This window comes from Mus caroli, unplaced genomic scaffold (assembly GCF_978045245.1).
Source record: "Mus caroli unplaced genomic scaffold, Mus_caroli_1 scaffold_8, whole genome shotgun sequence".
Classification (NCBI taxonomy): domain Eukaryota; kingdom Metazoa; phylum Chordata; class Mammalia; order Rodentia; family Muridae; genus Mus; species Mus caroli.
In genome coordinates, this window is record NW_028227263.1 from 123,838,015 (window position 1) to 123,855,809 (window position 17,795).

Here is a 17,795-nt window from a genome sequence, read left to right on the forward strand (position 1 = left end):
GTTTTTTTCTGTTATTAACCTTTGAAGGGCAAGATTTGTGGAAAGATAATGTGTGAATTTGGTTTTGTCATAGAATACTTTGGTTTCTCCATCTATGTCAATTGAGAGTTTGGCCAGGGATAGTAGCCTAGGTTGGCATTTGTGTTCTCTTAGTGTCTGTATAACATCTGTCCAGGCTCTTCTGGCTTTCATAGTCTCTGGTGAAAAGTCTGGTGTAATTCTAATAGGCCTGCCTTTATATGTTACTTGACCTTTCTCCCTTACTGCTTTTAATATTCTCTCTTTATTTAGTGCATTTGTTGTTCTGATTATTACGTGTCGGGAGGAATTTCTTTTCTGGTCCAGTCTATTTGGAGTTCTGTAGGCTTCTTGTATGTTCATGGGCATGTCATTCTTTAGGTTTGGGAAGTTTTCTTCTATAATTTTGTTGAAGATATTTGCTGGCCCTTTAAGTTGAAAATCTTCATTCTCATCAACTCCTATTATCCGTATGTTTGGTCTTCTCATTGTGTCCTGTATTTCCTGGATGTTTTGAGTTAGGATCCTTTTGCGTTTTATATTTTCTTTGATTGTTGTGCCAATATTCTCTATGGAATGTTCTGCAGCTGTTATTCTCTCTTCCATTTCTTGTATTCTGTTGCTAATGCTCGCATCTATGGTTCCAGATTCCTTTCCTAGGGTTTCTATCTCCAGCGTTGCCTCATTTTGGGTTTTCTTTATTGTGTCTACTTCCCTTTTTAGGTCTAGTATGGTTTTGTTCATTTCTATTACCTGTTTGGTTGTGTTTTCCTGTTTTTCTTTAAGGACTTGTAACTCTTTAGCAGTGTTCTCCTGCATTTCTTTAAGTGAGTTATTAAAGTCCTTCTTGATGTCCTCTACATTCATCATGAGATATGCTTTTAAATCTGGATCTAGCTTTTTGGTTGTGTTGGGGTGCCCAGGACTAGGTGGGGTGGGAGTGCTGCATTCTGATGATGGTGAGTTGTCTTGATTTCTGTTAGTAGGATTCTTACGTTTGCCTTTCGCCATCTGGTAATCTCTGGAGCTAGTTTTTATAGTTGTCTCTAGTTAGAGCTTGTTCCTCAGGTGATTATGTTAGCCTCTATCAGCAGACCTGGGGGACTAGATCTCTCCTTAGTTTCAGTGGTCAGAGTATTCTCTGCAGGCAAGTTCTCTTCTTGCAGGGAAGGTGCCCAGATATCTGGTGTTCGAACCTGCCTCCTGGCAGAAGTTGTATTCCACTCACCAGAGGTCTTAAGATCCCGTGGAGGGTCCTGTGAGGACCTTGGGGGTGTCCAGAGACTACCCGGACCAGGAACCCCAGTGCTGCAGTGGACAGGACGGGACTTATGCCCCTGATCAGGCCGGGTTATCTGCTTCCCTGGTTAATGCAGTCTCAGGTACCGCGCGATTGGATTGGAGCAGACGCTGTGTTCCACTCACCAGAGGTCTTAGGATCCTGTGGGGGATTCTGTGTGGGTCCTTTCGGGTGTCCGGAGACTCTCCGGGCCAGGAACCCCGGTTCTGCAGTGGACCGGAAGGGACTTGTGCCCCTGATCAGGCCGGGTTATTTGCTTCCCTGGTTAATACAGTCTCAGGTATTACACGATTGGATTGGAGCAGACGCTGTGTTCCACTCACCAGAGGTCTTAGGATCCTGTGGGAGATTCTGTGTGGGTTCTTTTGGGTGTCCGGAGAGCCAGGAACTCCAGTGCTGCAGTGGACCAGAAGGGACATGTGCCCCTGATCAGGCCGGGTTATCTGCTTCCTTAATTAATGCAGTCTCAGGTCCCGTGCAATTGGATTGGAGCAGACGCTGTGTTCCACTCACCAGAGGTCTTAGGATCCCGTGGGGGATTCTGTGTAGGTCCTTTCGGGTGTCCAGAGACTCCCCGGACCAGGAAATCCCCCCAAGGGGCCTCTTTTCCCAGTGATGGCCAACTAGGCCATCTTCTGCTACATATGCCGTTAGAGACACAAGCTCTGGGGGTACTGGTTAGTTCAGACCAATTTCCCTTATGAATATCGATGCAAAAATAATAAAATTCTCACTAACCGAATCCAAGAACACATCAAAACAATCATCCATCCTGACCAAGTAGGCTTCATTCCATGGATGCAGGGATGGTTTAATATACGGAAATCCATCAACGTGATCCACTATATAAACAACCTCAAAGACAAAAACCTCATGATCATCTCATTAGATGCTGAGAAAGCATTTGACAAAATCCAACACCCATTCATGATAAAAGTTTTGGAAAGATCAGGAATTCAAGGCCCATACCTAAACATAATAAAAGCAGTCTACAGTAAACCAGTAGCCAACATCAAAGTAAACAGTGAGAAGCTGGAAGCAATCTCACAAGGCTTCCCACTATCTCCCTACCTATTAAATATAGTACTTGAAGTCCTAGCCAGAGCAGTTCGACAACAAAAGGACATCAAGGGGATACAAATTGGAAAGGAAGAAGTCAAAATATCACTATTTGCACATGATATGATAGTATATATAAGTGACCCCAAAGATTTCACCAGAGAACTCCTAAACCTGATAAACAGCTTCATTGCAGTAGCTGAATATAAAATTAACTCAAACAAGTCAATGGCCTTTCTCTACACAAAGGATAAACAGGCTGAGAAAGAAATTAAGGAAGCAACACCCTTCACAATAGTCACAAATAATATGAAATATCTTGGTGTAATTCTAACTAAGGAAGTGAAAGATCTGTATGATAAGAACTTCAAGTCTCTGAAGAAAGAAATTGAAGAAGATCTCAAAAGATGGAAAGATCTTCCATGCTCATGGATTGGCAGGATCTGTATCATAAAAATGGCTATCTTGCCAAAAGCTATCTACAGATTCAATGCAATCTCCATCAAAATTCCAACTCAATTCTTCAATGAATTAGAAAGAGCAACCTGCAAATTCATCTGGAATAACAAAAAACCTAGGATAGCAAAAACTCTTCTCAATGATAAAAGAATCTCTGGTGGAATCACCATGCCTGACTTAAGCTTTACTACAGAGCAATTGTGATTAAAAAAAAAAAAAACTGCATGGTACTGGTATAGTGACAGACAAGTAGACCAATGGAATAGAATTGAAGACCCAGAAATGAACCCACACACCTATGTTCACTTGATCTTTGACAAGGCAGCTAAAACCATCCAGTGGAAAAAAGACAGCATTTTCAAGAAATGGTGCTGGCACAACTGGTGGTTATCAAGTAGAAGAATGTGAATTGATCCATTCCTATCTCCTTGTACTAAGGTCAAATCTAAGTGGATCAAGGAACTACACTCATCTTTCAAAGATCAATGTGTTTATTCTTTGAGATTTTCTTATGTATGCCATATGTTTTGATCATATCCTTTTCCCCATTCCCCTCTAAGGCCCTTCCACATTCCTTTCCAAATTTCATCTCTTTTTCCTGCCCAATACCTCACTCAGTCCAACTAGTGATGCCCATATATGCATGGGTGTAGGCCCATTGTCTGGAGTATATGCATCCTAGCAGAACCACATTCCTGAAGAGAAATGACTTTCCTTCCCCTTGGAGCCACCAAATGTCAACAACACTTCTGCAAGGGGTAGGGTCTAAGGAGATCCTGCTCTATCCATGTTGGAGTTTTGACTGGCTGGAATTTGTCAGGTTCTTGTGGAGCCTTGTCAGTGTCTCTGCTACTGACACTTCATGAGTATGTCTCCCTTATCAAGTCTAGAAGGTTTGCTTTACAGGTGCTCCCAACCTCTTACCAACTTTCTGTCCCATGGCCAACTTTTCCTGAACCATGGGAGAAAGAGATCACACATACCTGTTTCCTCTTTTGTTTTTTGTTATTGTTGTTGTTTTGTTTTGTTTTCTGGGGTTTTTTGCCAAATAATGTCTTGAGCCAATACTCAACATAATTATATTTCCTTTCTTGAACATTTTTCTTTCGACATTTTGGCATTATTCCCTGATTTTTACAAGATAAGATTGGAACAGGTCTCCCCGAAAGTACAGCTGGCTTCCTCAAACTTCTCCTCCCCTCTGTTTTTTCCTTATCTGGTGACTATAAGCATGTGCTATGTCACCTTTAATTACACAAAGAGTTCACACTGATCTGCTGTGCTCTTTTAGATCTCTTGCTCAATTTCAGCTCTCCTTCAGTCTGTCCTGTCCCAACTACAGCATTCTCACCATGATTAGCCATCTGTGCTAACACCCTAGCTCTTCCCTCTTGCTTGAACATTCCTTGTTATAGCCCTAAGTACAAGATCGAAATCAACAGGGTGGAGGTTTAACAAAACACTCAAATAAAAAAGTTTTAAAACTTGGAAAGAGAGGCCCATTAGTTGTGCAAACTTTATATGCCTCAGTACAGGGGAACGACAGGGCCAAGAAGTGGGAGTGGGTGGGTGGGGGAGTGGGTGGGAGAGCATGTGGGGGACTTTTGGGATAGCACTGGAAATGTAAATGAAATAAATACCCAATAAAAAAAAGAAAAAAGTTTTAAAACTTAACTTGGCATTGAAAATTGTTGTACCTCAAGAGAACATTTTGTGAACAACACTAAGCCACTAAGCATACTATATATGTGAACTTATATTTCTTTTCATTTATCTTTTTTATCACCATTTTGTGCCCTTTATGATGTGTGTGTGTGTGTGTGAGAGAGAGAGAGAGAGAGAGAGAGAGAGAGAGAGAGAGAGAGAAGAGAGAATGTGGAAGCTGGGATCTGTATATGAGAGAGAATATGTGGTTTCTTTCTGGTTGCTATATTAATTTTCTAAAAATGTTGTGATTTCATCATTCTTTGTAGCTGAATGACAACTTTGAAAAATAAGCCACATTTTAAAAAATGGCTGATAATATTTGGAGTAATCACCACGAAAGGATGGTACTCATGAGTGAATGAAATCAAAGCTAGCACTCAATGTCCTACAGTGCAGCAGTGGGGCCTCACCACAGAACTCCTCAACCCAACCTCAGTGGGTTTGACCTTGAGCAAACTGACACAGAAGAGCTTGTTTTGAAACCATTCTTGACTATGGGAGACAAGTGTGTACTCACCCAAGCATCTTCAGATTACATCTTTTGTGATTCAAAGCCTCACAGAGCACCACCAGCCCAGAGTGGTCCAAGGTTTTCCAGTCCAGATTTAAGCTATTCAGTGTTTTGCAGGTGGTGAGAGCCAAGGCTAGGTCCTTACAACAGTCACTGGTGAACTCACACAGGTCTAACCTGTAACCAGGAACATGCCAATAGAACAATATGCTGTTCAGTGCCAGTTCCACGCTTCTGAGCAAAGACCCAACCAGTCCCAAATGCCCACAGAACCAACACTGAGCAAATCCTTGTTTCACAGCAAAAGGGATTATGACCCCAAGATGTTGTTCTAAATGCTTAGCATTATTCCTGTTTTAGTTTAACTCTCAATTCTCATCCAAAAAAGCTTCTCTTTGCAGTGGACTGGTTAATATGGAGACTCACAGATAGTCAGTGTTCAGAGAGTGTCCACAGAATAGTCAGGTTCAAATAAGGCATTGAGATCATCCCTTCCCACCAAGGGATCACCACAGAAGAGGGGGTAGAAAGGTAAGGAGAACCAGATATTGTGGTAATAGAAAATACAACTGAAGTGTTGCACTGAATCTCACAGCAGGTGTTGCTGCCTGTACAAGACCTGTGCATTTTCTCAAAACTTTTGAGCCTATGCTAGGTGGACTTCCTCTTAGCCCTATTAACCCTCCAGCATTCCCTCATCAAACTGTGAGCCCTCCCACTATGGCAATTAGTAAGGACTCACCCAAGACACTCCAAGTTACAGTTGGGATGACTCAGAGCTTCACATAACTGTCTGACACCAGTGTCTTGTATGTTATTGTTGCCCAGTTTCAGGGTCTTTAGATTTCTATTGCAAGTGAGGACAGCAGAGATCTCCTCACAGCATTCTGAAGTTAAAAAGCAACCCGGCAACCTGGGAAATCATACATGAAAGCATACTTATTCCTCAATCCTTTTGTCTTGATTCATTATTAATAATTTTATTATTAATTATTATTATTATTATTTAGAACTTCATATGAGAACTGCATCTATTGCTGTCTATATTACTCCATTTCTCCCTCCAATTCCTACCAGTTTCCCTTCCTAATTCATAACATCTTCTTTAATTATTCTTCTTACATATACACATGTGGTATGTGTGTGTGCGTGCACATATGCACATGCATATGTAACCACTAAGTCCATTTTACCTTTGCTTGTATGTACATGTATCCAGGGGATTGGATAACCTAGGTCAGAGCTTCCCCTGGAGGAGACTGATTGTCCCTCTCTCTTAGATAGGTAGATAGATAGATAGATAGATAGATAGATAGATAGATAGATAGATAAACAGACAGACAGATAATGGAAGGTGATTACAGAAAGAGGTCAGTGATATGTAAGTAAAAGCCAGTAAGTTTATAAATGGTAGACAAGGGAGAGATGTTAAATTTATAGATGACAGATAATAGTTGGGTGGATATGAGATAGGTAGATAGATATGTAAAGAGACTCAGACACATGCATAGATTTATGATTGAGGGAGGTGTATATACATATGAATTTGCATGGAAAATATGTGTGTGTATTAATGGCTCACAAGCAGGGATGAATTTTTCTGTCCAGAAAATGCAAATGGCATCTAGAGATATTTTGATTTGTCACACAAATCAAAACACAGGGTGCTACTTGCATCTAATTTATGTAGACATACTGCTACATCCAACTACAAATCTCAGGACAGCTACAACAAGAGACCAATAGTGTAAAGATTTAGAAACTGTACCTTTTGTACATAGACACAATACCTTTGTGCCTAATATGCTTACATGTCCATCAACTCAATTTTTTCAGATGAGGACTATACTTCATTTTCTTATATATCAAGAGAGAAGTGTAAGAAAAATCCCCTCCCAAGTGCCTACTGCTACTAATAAAAACCTTCATTCCATTCAGTTTCATCTCAAGAGCAGGATACAATACAGCCTTTGTTTGAACAACTCCTTTGAGTAAGACTACACTTATATCTTTAAAAACTTTGTGATGTATTGCATTTGTTGTTGCAAATGTCAAATAAAAGCTGTTGTACTGGGGGGGGGGGGAAGACTACACTCTAAGTCACTGAGTATCCCAGGAGAATCAGCTGGGATAATCACAGCCTTGTTTTCTCAAGCAGACATCATCCTCTCTGGTGCATTCACCTGTTTGGCTTACTTTAACACAGCATTAGGCTAGATTGCTTGAAAATAGATATGTCAGTCACATTAAAAAAAAAACCCAAGATCAATTTATAAGCTGGTTTCTACAGTATGTGCAGAAAGTCTGGCTCATAGATACTCCGTCTTCTTCTCTTGTGTCTGTATGGATGTGCCTTTGTGAGTGTATGTTTACATGACCAGGTGGTGCACATGGAGGCCAGAGGAGGATATTGGACCCTTGGTGCTGGAGTTACAGGTGCTTGTTAACAACCAGACATGAGTGCTGGGGTCCAGATTTTGTTTCTCATGACTCTGTGACAAGGGCTTTCAACTACTGAGTCATTTATCCAGCCTTGTTGGAGTGTAAAAGTGTCACCATGTGATGAACAAAGTCTCTGGGGCTTCTTTTATCAGGGCAGGAACCCCATTTATGGGGACACATGCTTATGATTCAATCACCTAGGGCTCCATATCTTAAGATAGTTATCATGGATGATAGGCTTAAGACAATTTCCGAAGTGGCAATGACATTCAGACAATTCTACACTTCTACTTCTGAATGCCAACATCTGAAACAGCAGTACCAGCAATAGGTAAGAACACAGTCCTACCATAACTCCTTGAGGGTGCAGTTTGGATCTTTCAAAGCTTCACACAGGAGGTTCACTCCAGTATCTTCCAGGAAATTTGATCCCAGATCAAGCAGGGAGAGGTGTTTGTTGCTCAAAAGTGCTTCATAGAGATGTCCACAGGCAATGAATGTGAGGCAGCAGTAAGACAACCTGAAAGAGGATCACATGTCAGCAGCTCACTTCCTGTTGGAACATTCACTTGCTTTACAAAGACTTTCATGTTCTTCCTAGACTGGCACAAAAGAATTCTTCCTACTTGGCACAAAAGAATTTTGAAGTGGGTTGATAAGATGACTAAATAGTCTTGCCACCAAGTCTGAGGACCTATAAGTTAGCAGTCCCCCAGGACTAGATGGCTTTCAGAGCTTTGTGCAACATCCTGACTCTCCTTGTCTTGGTCTGGAGAGTGTCCCTGATCAAGTGGCTGACCTTGTGTGCACTTGTCTGAAAAGTGACCTTGTACGTGCTCTCTGCAAGGGTGCATAACTCAGCACATGCGTCCTACTCTGGCTTCCTACCTGCCTGATAATTAGGTCCTAGAGAATATAGGACCAATTAATTAGCACTTTTCACCCACATTATAACTCTAAAATTCCCTCTATGACCTATCCCTTAAACAATAGACTAGTGTCAATGTAACAGTCTCTGGCGGTCAGTCTGTCCATACTCATGGCCACCTGAACCCTGATCTCCACCTCTTCCCCCTTTCCCCTCAGGCTTGTGGCTAACTGCATCCAGGGAAAAAGGGGATGGGGGAGCACAGGATAGTGAGTTCAATACCACAGGATGGAAAGAAATAACCAATCCCCACCCCACGAGCTGTCTTCTGTCCTCTCTATGTGTGCAAGTATCCTCCTTCCCCCTCTCTCTCGCTCTCCCTCTCGCTCGATCTCTCTCAAATAAGTGATGGAAATATTTTCAAACATTTTGAAAAACTGATGTTATTGGTCACTAGTGATGTTTCCAAAATTATTGATTTACATGCCAACTTATTTACAAAACAATCAACTAAAAATTCGACCCATATCAAAAATTTATCATCTTGCAGAATCCTGTTCTAGTAGAGTTTCTTCCACTAATTTTTTAAATTTCTTTTTGTTGTCGGTGTGTCTCTGTGTGTCTGTGTGTGTGTGTGTGTGTGTGTGTGTGTGTGTGTCTGTGTGTGTGTCTGTGTGTGTGTCTGTGTGTGTGTCTGTGTGTGTGTCTGTGTCTGTGTGTGTGTGTGTGTCTGTGTCTGTCTGTGTCTGTCTCTGTGTGTCTGTCTGTCTCTCTCTCTGTGTCTGTCTCTCTGTGTGTGTGTGTCTCTGTGTGTGTGTGTCTCTGTGTGTGTGTCTCTGTGTGTGTGTGTCTCTGTGTGTGTGTCTCTGTGTGTGTGTGTCTCTGTGTGTGTGTCTCTGTGTGTGTGTGTCTCTGTGTGTGTGTGTGTCTGTGTGTGTGTGTCTCTGTGTGTGTGTCTCTGTGTGTGTGTCTCTGTGTGTGTGTCTCTGTGTGTGTGTCTCTGTGTGTGTGTGTCTGTCTGTCTCTGTGTGTGTGTGTCTGTCTGTCTCTGTGTGTGTGTCTGTCTGTCTGTGTGTGTGTGTGTGCCTGTCTCTGTCTGTGTGTGTGTCTGTCTCTGTCTGTCTGTCTGTGTGTCTGTCTGTGTGTCTGTCTCTGTGTGTCTGTCTCTGTGTGTCTGTCTCTGTGTGTCTGTCTCTGTGTGTCTGTCTGTGTGTCTGTCTCTGTGTGTGTGTGTGTGTCTGTGTCTGTCTCTGTGTGTGTGTCTGTCTCTGTGTCTGTGTCTGTGTCTGTGTGTGTGTGTGTCTGTGTGTGTGTGTCTGTGTCTGCCTCTCTGTGTGTCTCTCTGTGTGTCTCTCTGTGTGTCTCTCTGTGTGTCTCTCTGTGTGTCTCTCTGTGTGTCTCTCTGTGTGTCTCTCTGTGTGTCTCTCTGTGTGTCTCTCTGTGTGTCTGTATGTCTCTCTGTGTGTCTCTCTGTGTGTCTCTCTGTGTGTCTGTATGTCTCTCTGTCTCTCTGTGTGTCTGTATGTCTCTCTGTCTGTCTGTGTGTCTCTCTGTCTGTCTGTGTGTCTCTCTGTCTGTCTGTGTGTCTGTCTGTGTGTCTGTCTGTGTGTCTGTCTGTGTGTCTGTCTGTGTGTCTGTCTGTGTGTCTGTGTGTCTGTCTGTGTGTCTGTGTGTCTCTCTGTCTGTCTGTGTGTCTCTCTGTCTGTCTGTGTGTCTCTCTGTCTGTGTGTCTGTCTGTATCTGTCTGTATCTGTCTGTGTGCACGAGTGCATGCGTATGCATGTGTGTGCATGTGTGTGCATGTGTGTGCATGTGTGTGCATGTGTGTGCATGTGTGTGCATGTGTGTGCATGTGTGTGCATGTGTGTGTGTATCTGTCTGTCTAGGTACACATGCATGTAGAGGTCAGATGTCATTCTCTGGAACACCAGGACCCCCCTTTGAGATAGGCTCTCTCACTGGCCTGGAGCTCTAATGACTTGGATGGTGGTCTAGTGAGCCCCAGGGATCTTGGTGCTTCCACTTCTTCAGTGTGTCACTACACACGGCGTTGTCACATGGGTTCTCAGGACCAAATTGAGCTCACCATGTTTGAGTGGCAAATGTTTTTTACCAACTTAGGTATTGCTGCAGCCAAGTCCTATTATTTTAAATATTTCTCCTACTCCTGTTACTTCTAGGAATTAACGACTAGTATTGTAAAGACTATTTAAGACAACTCATGACCAATGTAGCTCTTTATAATTAGTAGTCACCAAGCATAGTTTTAATTTATCCAACTATATATCATCAAGTGGTAATTAAATAAACAAATAATATTGCCTTCTAATGTTATTTCCCCTACTTCTCCTGAAACATCCTTTGACTTTTTATAATGCCTTTTTAATTTTCCTTCACAAGTTGTATTTCAGAGCTGGAGAGATGGTTCAACATTTATAATCACTTGCTGGCCTTGCAGAGGACTTGTGGTACAGTTTCAAATACCCACATAGCCCCTATATGGTGCTCATGGTCTCCTATTACTACAACAGGGGACTAATGATCTCTTTTGGTCTCAGCAGTCTAGTACATTGGCATGGTACAATAAACTTATACAAGCACACACATACATACACATTAAATGTATAAATATATTTTAATAATGTTTAATATAATTTATACTAAGCATTCCTAATTATGCTCCAAAATACAAAACATTTTCAAAAGTACACAGTGCCACCATAAGAAAATTATAGACCTGTGCTCATGTATACAAACCAGGTCAATACATAAAAGCACTGAAAATATTGTATAAAACCGTGTGCATATGCAAACCCAAGTCATGTGCACACATTTTATACAGCATGCAAATAAATTTTATAGTTGAAATTAGGGACCATTACTAAGATTCGTAATATGAAAATAGTCCAAAAAATTAAATGAAGTATGAAACACTTATGGACTCTTTATAAGAAATTCATGTGAGAGATACTTAATCTGCACTAGTTTTCTCTGATAAACAGATGTCTCTACAATGGTCAAAATTCAGTGTTCTTACATTTTTATGCATGCCATATCTGTAAGCTGCACATGTACTTATAACTGAATTAATACCTGATTACAGAGGACAGAAATAACTTGTGTATGTATATTCTTCCTCTTGCATAAACCAAGGTGTCTTTGAGCACATTCTCCATCCTAAGGCCTTTGATTGATGGAATAGTAAATTATGTAATATGGCTTCCCTGGGACCATAGTCCAGTGGTCTTCTACCATGAGAAACAAACCTCAACCTTAGGGCAGGAGATAGCTTATAATGATTTAGGTAAGATGTAGGAAGCCCTGCCTTAGAAATGAATCTTTTTTTATTTTTTCTTATTTATATTCTCCTCTGGTCTAGTAGTCAATCTCTTTCCAGATGCAACATCTTTACTCATGATAAGAACATCTTATCTTAATAAACTAAAAATAATGTGTAAGAAGTTTCAGAGCTAGCCTTGACTTGTCTCAACTTGGTCTCATAATATCTCTGCTTGCATTTACTCCACTTACTGGTATGGCAACTAAAGCATGGAAAGTGAGTCTAATGACACCACTGTATTCTACAGTGGGCACTTGACCACCTTTATGATGCTTGGACTCATGTGCAGGTTTCTGCAATAGCTCTGGGGTATGCTCTCCCAGAATAACTCACATCAGTGACTGCAGGACACAGCTTGGATCCTTCAGCATTTCACACAGTGACATCACTCCTTTGTTCTTCAAGGGATTTTCAACCAATGAGAGGTGTTTCACTTTAGAGTTGATAAGGGAAGTCGCAATTATGCCACAGGCCTTACTTGAGATGCCACATTTACCCAACCTACATATGAGAAACATGTCACAGGTTAGGAATAACATCTTTAGGTGATGTGAGTAAGACTGTCTATTTCTGGCACCGATGCCTTAGATCCTTATAGCAGTCCAGATGCACATCATAGACTTATAAAATTTATAAGCATAATTGTGTGGCTATCATTGTGAATTTATAGAGTTCTACTGATTGGGAATAAGCCCAAAGCTATTGGTTTTTAACTATGGGTGATTTTACTCTCTAGGATCCATTTGGAAATGTTTGGTGATTTTAATAGTTGTCACAACAACAAACAGACTGATAGGATGTTACTGGAATGTAGTGGGTAGAAGCCATGGCCTTTATTGTACAGATAGACATCAATAAAGTATGATTTGTACTCCAGTGAGTCTGATTACCTATATCAATAAAACACCCACACACTTACTTCTTGGGTATCTTACAGATACCCTCTCTTCTAGATTACAGGTATCAGTTACTAACCTGTGCTTCTGACCAGCCAACTTCAGGTTGACTTTTTTTTTTTTTTTAGGGTTTTTGTTGTTGTTTTCTTTTTATTACTCAGAGACTCATTTGAAGCAGAAAACAAGCAGAGAGAGACACAGCAGCACTGAACTAAAACACACACACACACACACACACACAAACACACACACGCTTGGTGAGAAAACTGTCCCGACCAATGTATGATACAACCACAATCAAGACTGCACTGGGCATGGATGCAGAGGGCTCAGTTTCACTATCCTGCAGCAGAGACTTTCTGAATGAATTTCCCTAGGACTCCCATTTGGAGAGAATGAACTGGCTTTGTGGCAGCCAAAGGGCACACCAGGAAAGAGATGTTATACATTCTGACAATTCTGACTACCTCGTAGGACATATCTCCTACCAGGGCAGTGGAAATGGATGGATATGGAAATGGAGGATATCATCCGAAATGAGGTAACCCAATCACAAAAGAACACACATGATATGCACCCACTGATAAGTGGACATTAGCCCAGAAGCTCAAAATGTCCAAGATATAATTCGCAAAACACATGAAACTCAAGAAGAGGGAAGACCAAAGTGTGGACACTTCAATCCTTCTTAGAGGGGGGAACAAAATACTCATGGAAGAAGTTACAGAGACAAAGTGTGAAGCAGAGACTGAAGGAATGACCATCCAGGGACTGTCCCACCTGGGGATCCATCCCATAAACAACCACCAAAACCAGACACTATTGTGGATTCCAACAAGAGCTTGCTGACAGGTTGACATTCTTACATCCTACTTCTTGTGTTTAACTTTCTGAGGAGGTCATAAAGTTTACCAGTTTTTATAGCTCCCTTGCCAGTTTAGTTTATCCAAGAATATGATAAGAATAATAGAACCAGAGAGATCATGTGCATGGAAAAGACCTGGAAGGATTCCAAGTACAAGAACCGTTGCCTTGTGGATGAAGAGTGTTCCACATGGATATATTTGCCAAACTAGAAGACCCCTGCTCTCAGTTCATTCCATCACTGTGATAAAACGCTCATTCTGACCAAAGCAAATAGAAATGGTTTGGTTTACACTTCCAGGTCACAGCACCACTGAGGAAGTCAGAGCATGAACCCTCATAAAAGAGCTGCTTGCTGGTTCACAATTATCTAGCTAGCCTCTTATAAAGACCAGAACCACCTGCCCAGTGAGCCATGCTTATTCACCAATTAAAATCAAGATATTCCCTCACCAACATGCCAAAATACCAACATAATAAAGATAATTACCAAACTAAGACAGTCTACTTTAGGTCAAGTTGACAGTTATTGCTAAGCAGCATAAAAATCCCTGAACTTTTGAGGATTTTTTTTAACGTGGGCTTTACCATGTAAGCATGATTGGCTAACACCAAATTGAACTTTTTGCTGAGGATTGGGGATAAGAATGATAGTTACAGCAAATGGTACTAATTTGGTTCTTCTGGGGACTGGCCACCATGCCTGCCAAAGATCACCTCATTAGAATAAAAGTTGATCCTATCACCTGGAAAACAGCAAAAGATTAGAAGCTACTTGTCTGGAATCAAGGCAACCATCCAAACATCAGAGAAAATGGCTTTGTTACCCCCACTAAGCACTCATGAAATTACAAAGATTTGTAATTCCATTACACAGCTGGAGGAGAAAAACCCAAACTGCATATTACCTATCATAAGCCACCATATCACAAATGCCAATGGTATTAAATGCACATCAGAGTTGTCATGTTACTTACAAATATCAGACCATCGTATCCTGCCAACTTCTCCTCATTTTCATGCCATTTCCACATAGTCCGATTGTGGAGCTGCCTCCTATTTTTCTTCTCTAGCCTCCTGTCAAAGGCCATGTTTTATATATGGATTGTTTCTTTGCTGTTAGGTGTTTACAAGGCACCTCTGCAAGTTGACCTCTGAGTATTATGAGGACCCTGTCTTGCACACTAAATAAATAAATACGATAAAATCCAGATATGGGACTGGGGAGATGGCTCAGAGGTTGAGAGCACTGACTGCTCTTGCAGAGGTCCCGAGTTCAATTCTCAGCAACCACATGGTGGCTTACAACCATCTGCAATGGTATCTGATGGCCTCTTCTGGTGTGTCTGAAGAGAGCTACAATGTACTCATATAAATAAAATAAACCTTAAAAATAAAAAATAATAAAAAACCAAGACTGGCAGTGGTGCTCACACCTTTAATCCCAGCACTTGGGAAGCAGAAGCAGGAGACCTCTGTGCAATGGAGGCTAGCCTGGTCTACAGAGCAAGTTCCAGAACAGCCAGAGCTACATAGAGAAACCCTGTCTCAAAACAAAAAATAAATAAATAAATAAAATCCAGATATGCTGTTATGTTGGTATTCAAACCATTAAGGAAAAAAAAAAAGAAGTTATCAAAAAAACAAGGGGAATTTTTAAAGAAGAGAATGGGAACCAACAGAACATAACAGAACAGAACATATGTCACGAGCACATTGTAAACAGGGCTGAAAATGTCCTAATGTTGGAGCTAGAGATATGGATCAACAGCAATCCTGAAGGAATACCATCAGTCTCAATCTGGATCCCCGAGACCTCTCAAACACTGGATCACTAAACAGACAGCATACACCAGCAGATAGGAGGCCCCCAATACACATACAGTAGAGAACTTCTGACGATGCACCTAACCCTCAAGAGACTGGAGACCCCAGGGAGTTTAGAGCTCAGGTAGCAGTGGAGGGGTGGGACATCCATGTGAAGACAGGGGGTGGGGAGGAGGTAGGAGATGTGGAACAGTCAGAGGGTGAATTGAGGGGGAATAAAATATGGAGTGTAAAAAGAAAACAAAAAATAGAAATGCCGGCCACAGGATCTTAAGACTTCTGGTGAGTGGAGCACAGCTTCTGCTCCAATCCAATTGCGCGCGGGACCTGAGACTGCATTAGTTAGGGAAGCAGAAACCGGCCTGAGTAGGGCCACAGGCCTCATCTGGCCGGATCAGCGCCGGGGTAGCTGGAGCGCAGGGTTGCCTGACACCCGCCAGCTACCCACCACCCCCGCTGCAGGATTTTGAGACTGCTGGTGAGTGGAACACAGCTTCTGCTCCAGTCCAATCACGCGGGACCTGAGACTGCTTTGGTTGGGGAGGCAGAAATCCGGCCTACGTAGGGCCACAAGCCTCTTCCGGTCAGAAAAGCACCGGAGTAGCTAGGGCGCAGGGTCGGCTGACACTCGCCAGCTACCCACAACACCCACCACAAGATCTTAAGACTTCTGGTGAGTGGAACACAGCTTCTGCTCCAATCCAATTGCGCGTGGGACCAGAGACTGCATTAGTTAGGAAAGCAGAAAACCGGCCTGAGTACGACCACAGGCTTCTTCCGGCTGGACCAGCACCGGGGTAACATCAGCTACCCACGACCCCCTCCGCAGGATTTTGAGACTGCTGGTGAGTGGAACACAGCTTCTGCTCCAATCTTTAAACAGTGACAACGATAACAACTAACCCCAGAGATTACCAGATGGCGAAAGGTAAACGTAATAATCTTACTAACAGAAACCAAGACCACTCACCATCATCAGAACCCAGCACCCCCACTTCGCCCAGTCCAGGGCACCCCAACACACCGGAAAAGCTAGACACGGATATAAAAGCATATCTCCTGATGATGGTAGAGGACTTCAAGAAGGACTTTAATAACACACTTAAAGAAATACAGGAGAACAATGCTAAACAGGCAGAAGACACTAAAGAGGAAGCACAAAAATCCCTTAAAGAATTGCAGGAGAACACTGCTAAAGAGTTACAAATCCTTAAAGAAAAACAGGATAACATAATCAAACAGGTAGAAGTCCTTACAGAAAAACAGGAAAACACATCCAAACAGATGATGGAAATGAACAAAACCATACTAGACCTAAAAAGGGAAGTAGACACAATAAAGAAAACCCAAAATGAGGCAACACTGGAGATAGAAACCCTAGGAAAGAAATCTGGAACCATAGATACCAGCATCAGCAACAGAATAAAAGAGATGGAAGAGAGAATCTCAGGTGCAGAAGATTCCATGGAGAACATCGGCACAACAATCAAGGAAAATGTAAAATGCAAAAAGATCCTAACTCAAAACATCCAAGAAATACAGGACACAATGAGAAGACCAAACCTACGGATAATAGGAGTGGATGAGAATGAAGATTTTCAACTCAAAGGACCAGCAAACATCTTCAACAAAATTATAGAAGAAAACTTCCCAAATCTAAAGAAAGAGATGCCCATGAACATACAAGAAGCCTACAGAACTCCAAATAGACTGGACCAGAAAAGAAATACCTCCCGACACATAATAATCAGAACAACAAATGCTCTAAATAAAGATAGAATACTAAAAGCAGTAAGAGAAAAAGGCCAAGTAACATATGAAGGCAAGCTATCAGAATTACACCAGATTTTTCACCAGAGACAATGAAAGCCAGAAGATCCTGGACGGATGTTATACAGACACTAAAAGAACACAAATTCCAGCCCAGGCTACTATACCCAGCCAAACTCTCAATTAACATAGATGGAGAAACCAAAGTATTCCAAGACAAAACCAAATTCACACATTATCTCTCCACGAATCCAGCCCTTCAAAGGATAATAACAGAAAAAAACCAATACAAGGACAGGAACCACGCCCTAGAAACAACAAGAAGGTAATCCCTCAACAAACCTAAAAGAAGACAGCCACAAGAACAAAATGCCAACTTTAACAACAAAAATAACAGGAAACAACAATTACTTTTCCTTAATATCTCTTAATATCAATGGACTCAACTCCCCGATAAAAAGACATAGACTAACAAACTGGCTACACAAACAAGACCCAACATTTTGCTGCTTACAGGAAACTCATCTCAGAGAAAAGGATAGACACTACCTCAGAATGAAAGGCTGGAAAACAATTTTCCAAGCAAATGGCATGAAGAAACAAGCTGGAGTAGCCATTCTAATATCTGATAAGATTGACTTCCAACCCAAAGTCATTAAAAAAGACAGGGAGGGACACTTCATACTCATCAAAGGTAAAATCCTCCAAGAGGAACTATCAATCCTGAATATCTA

At 41.6% G+C, this 17,795-nt stretch overlaps 1 protein-coding gene across 2 annotated transcripts in view; it reads right to left on the bottom strand.

The window, feature by feature from the left end:
* Window positions 1–17,795, bottom strand: part of LOC110297407 (NACHT, LRR and PYD domains-containing protein 9B) — a 47,097-nt gene that overhangs the window by 13,162 nt on the left and 16,140 nt on the right. For both annotated transcript variants that reach the window (XM_085841020.1, XM_085841019.1), the window contains 4 exons: window positions 12,038–12,205; window positions 7,846–8,016; window positions 5,797–5,967; window positions 5,061–5,231 (listed from right to left, as the gene is read on the bottom strand). In XM_085841020.1, the coding sequence (XP_085697146.1) occupies window positions 5,061–5,231; window positions 5,797–5,967; window positions 7,846–8,016; window positions 12,038–12,205 (681 nt within the window). The remainder of the gene's footprint in view (window positions 1–5,060; window positions 5,232–5,796; window positions 5,968–7,845; window positions 8,017–12,037; window positions 12,206–17,795) is intronic.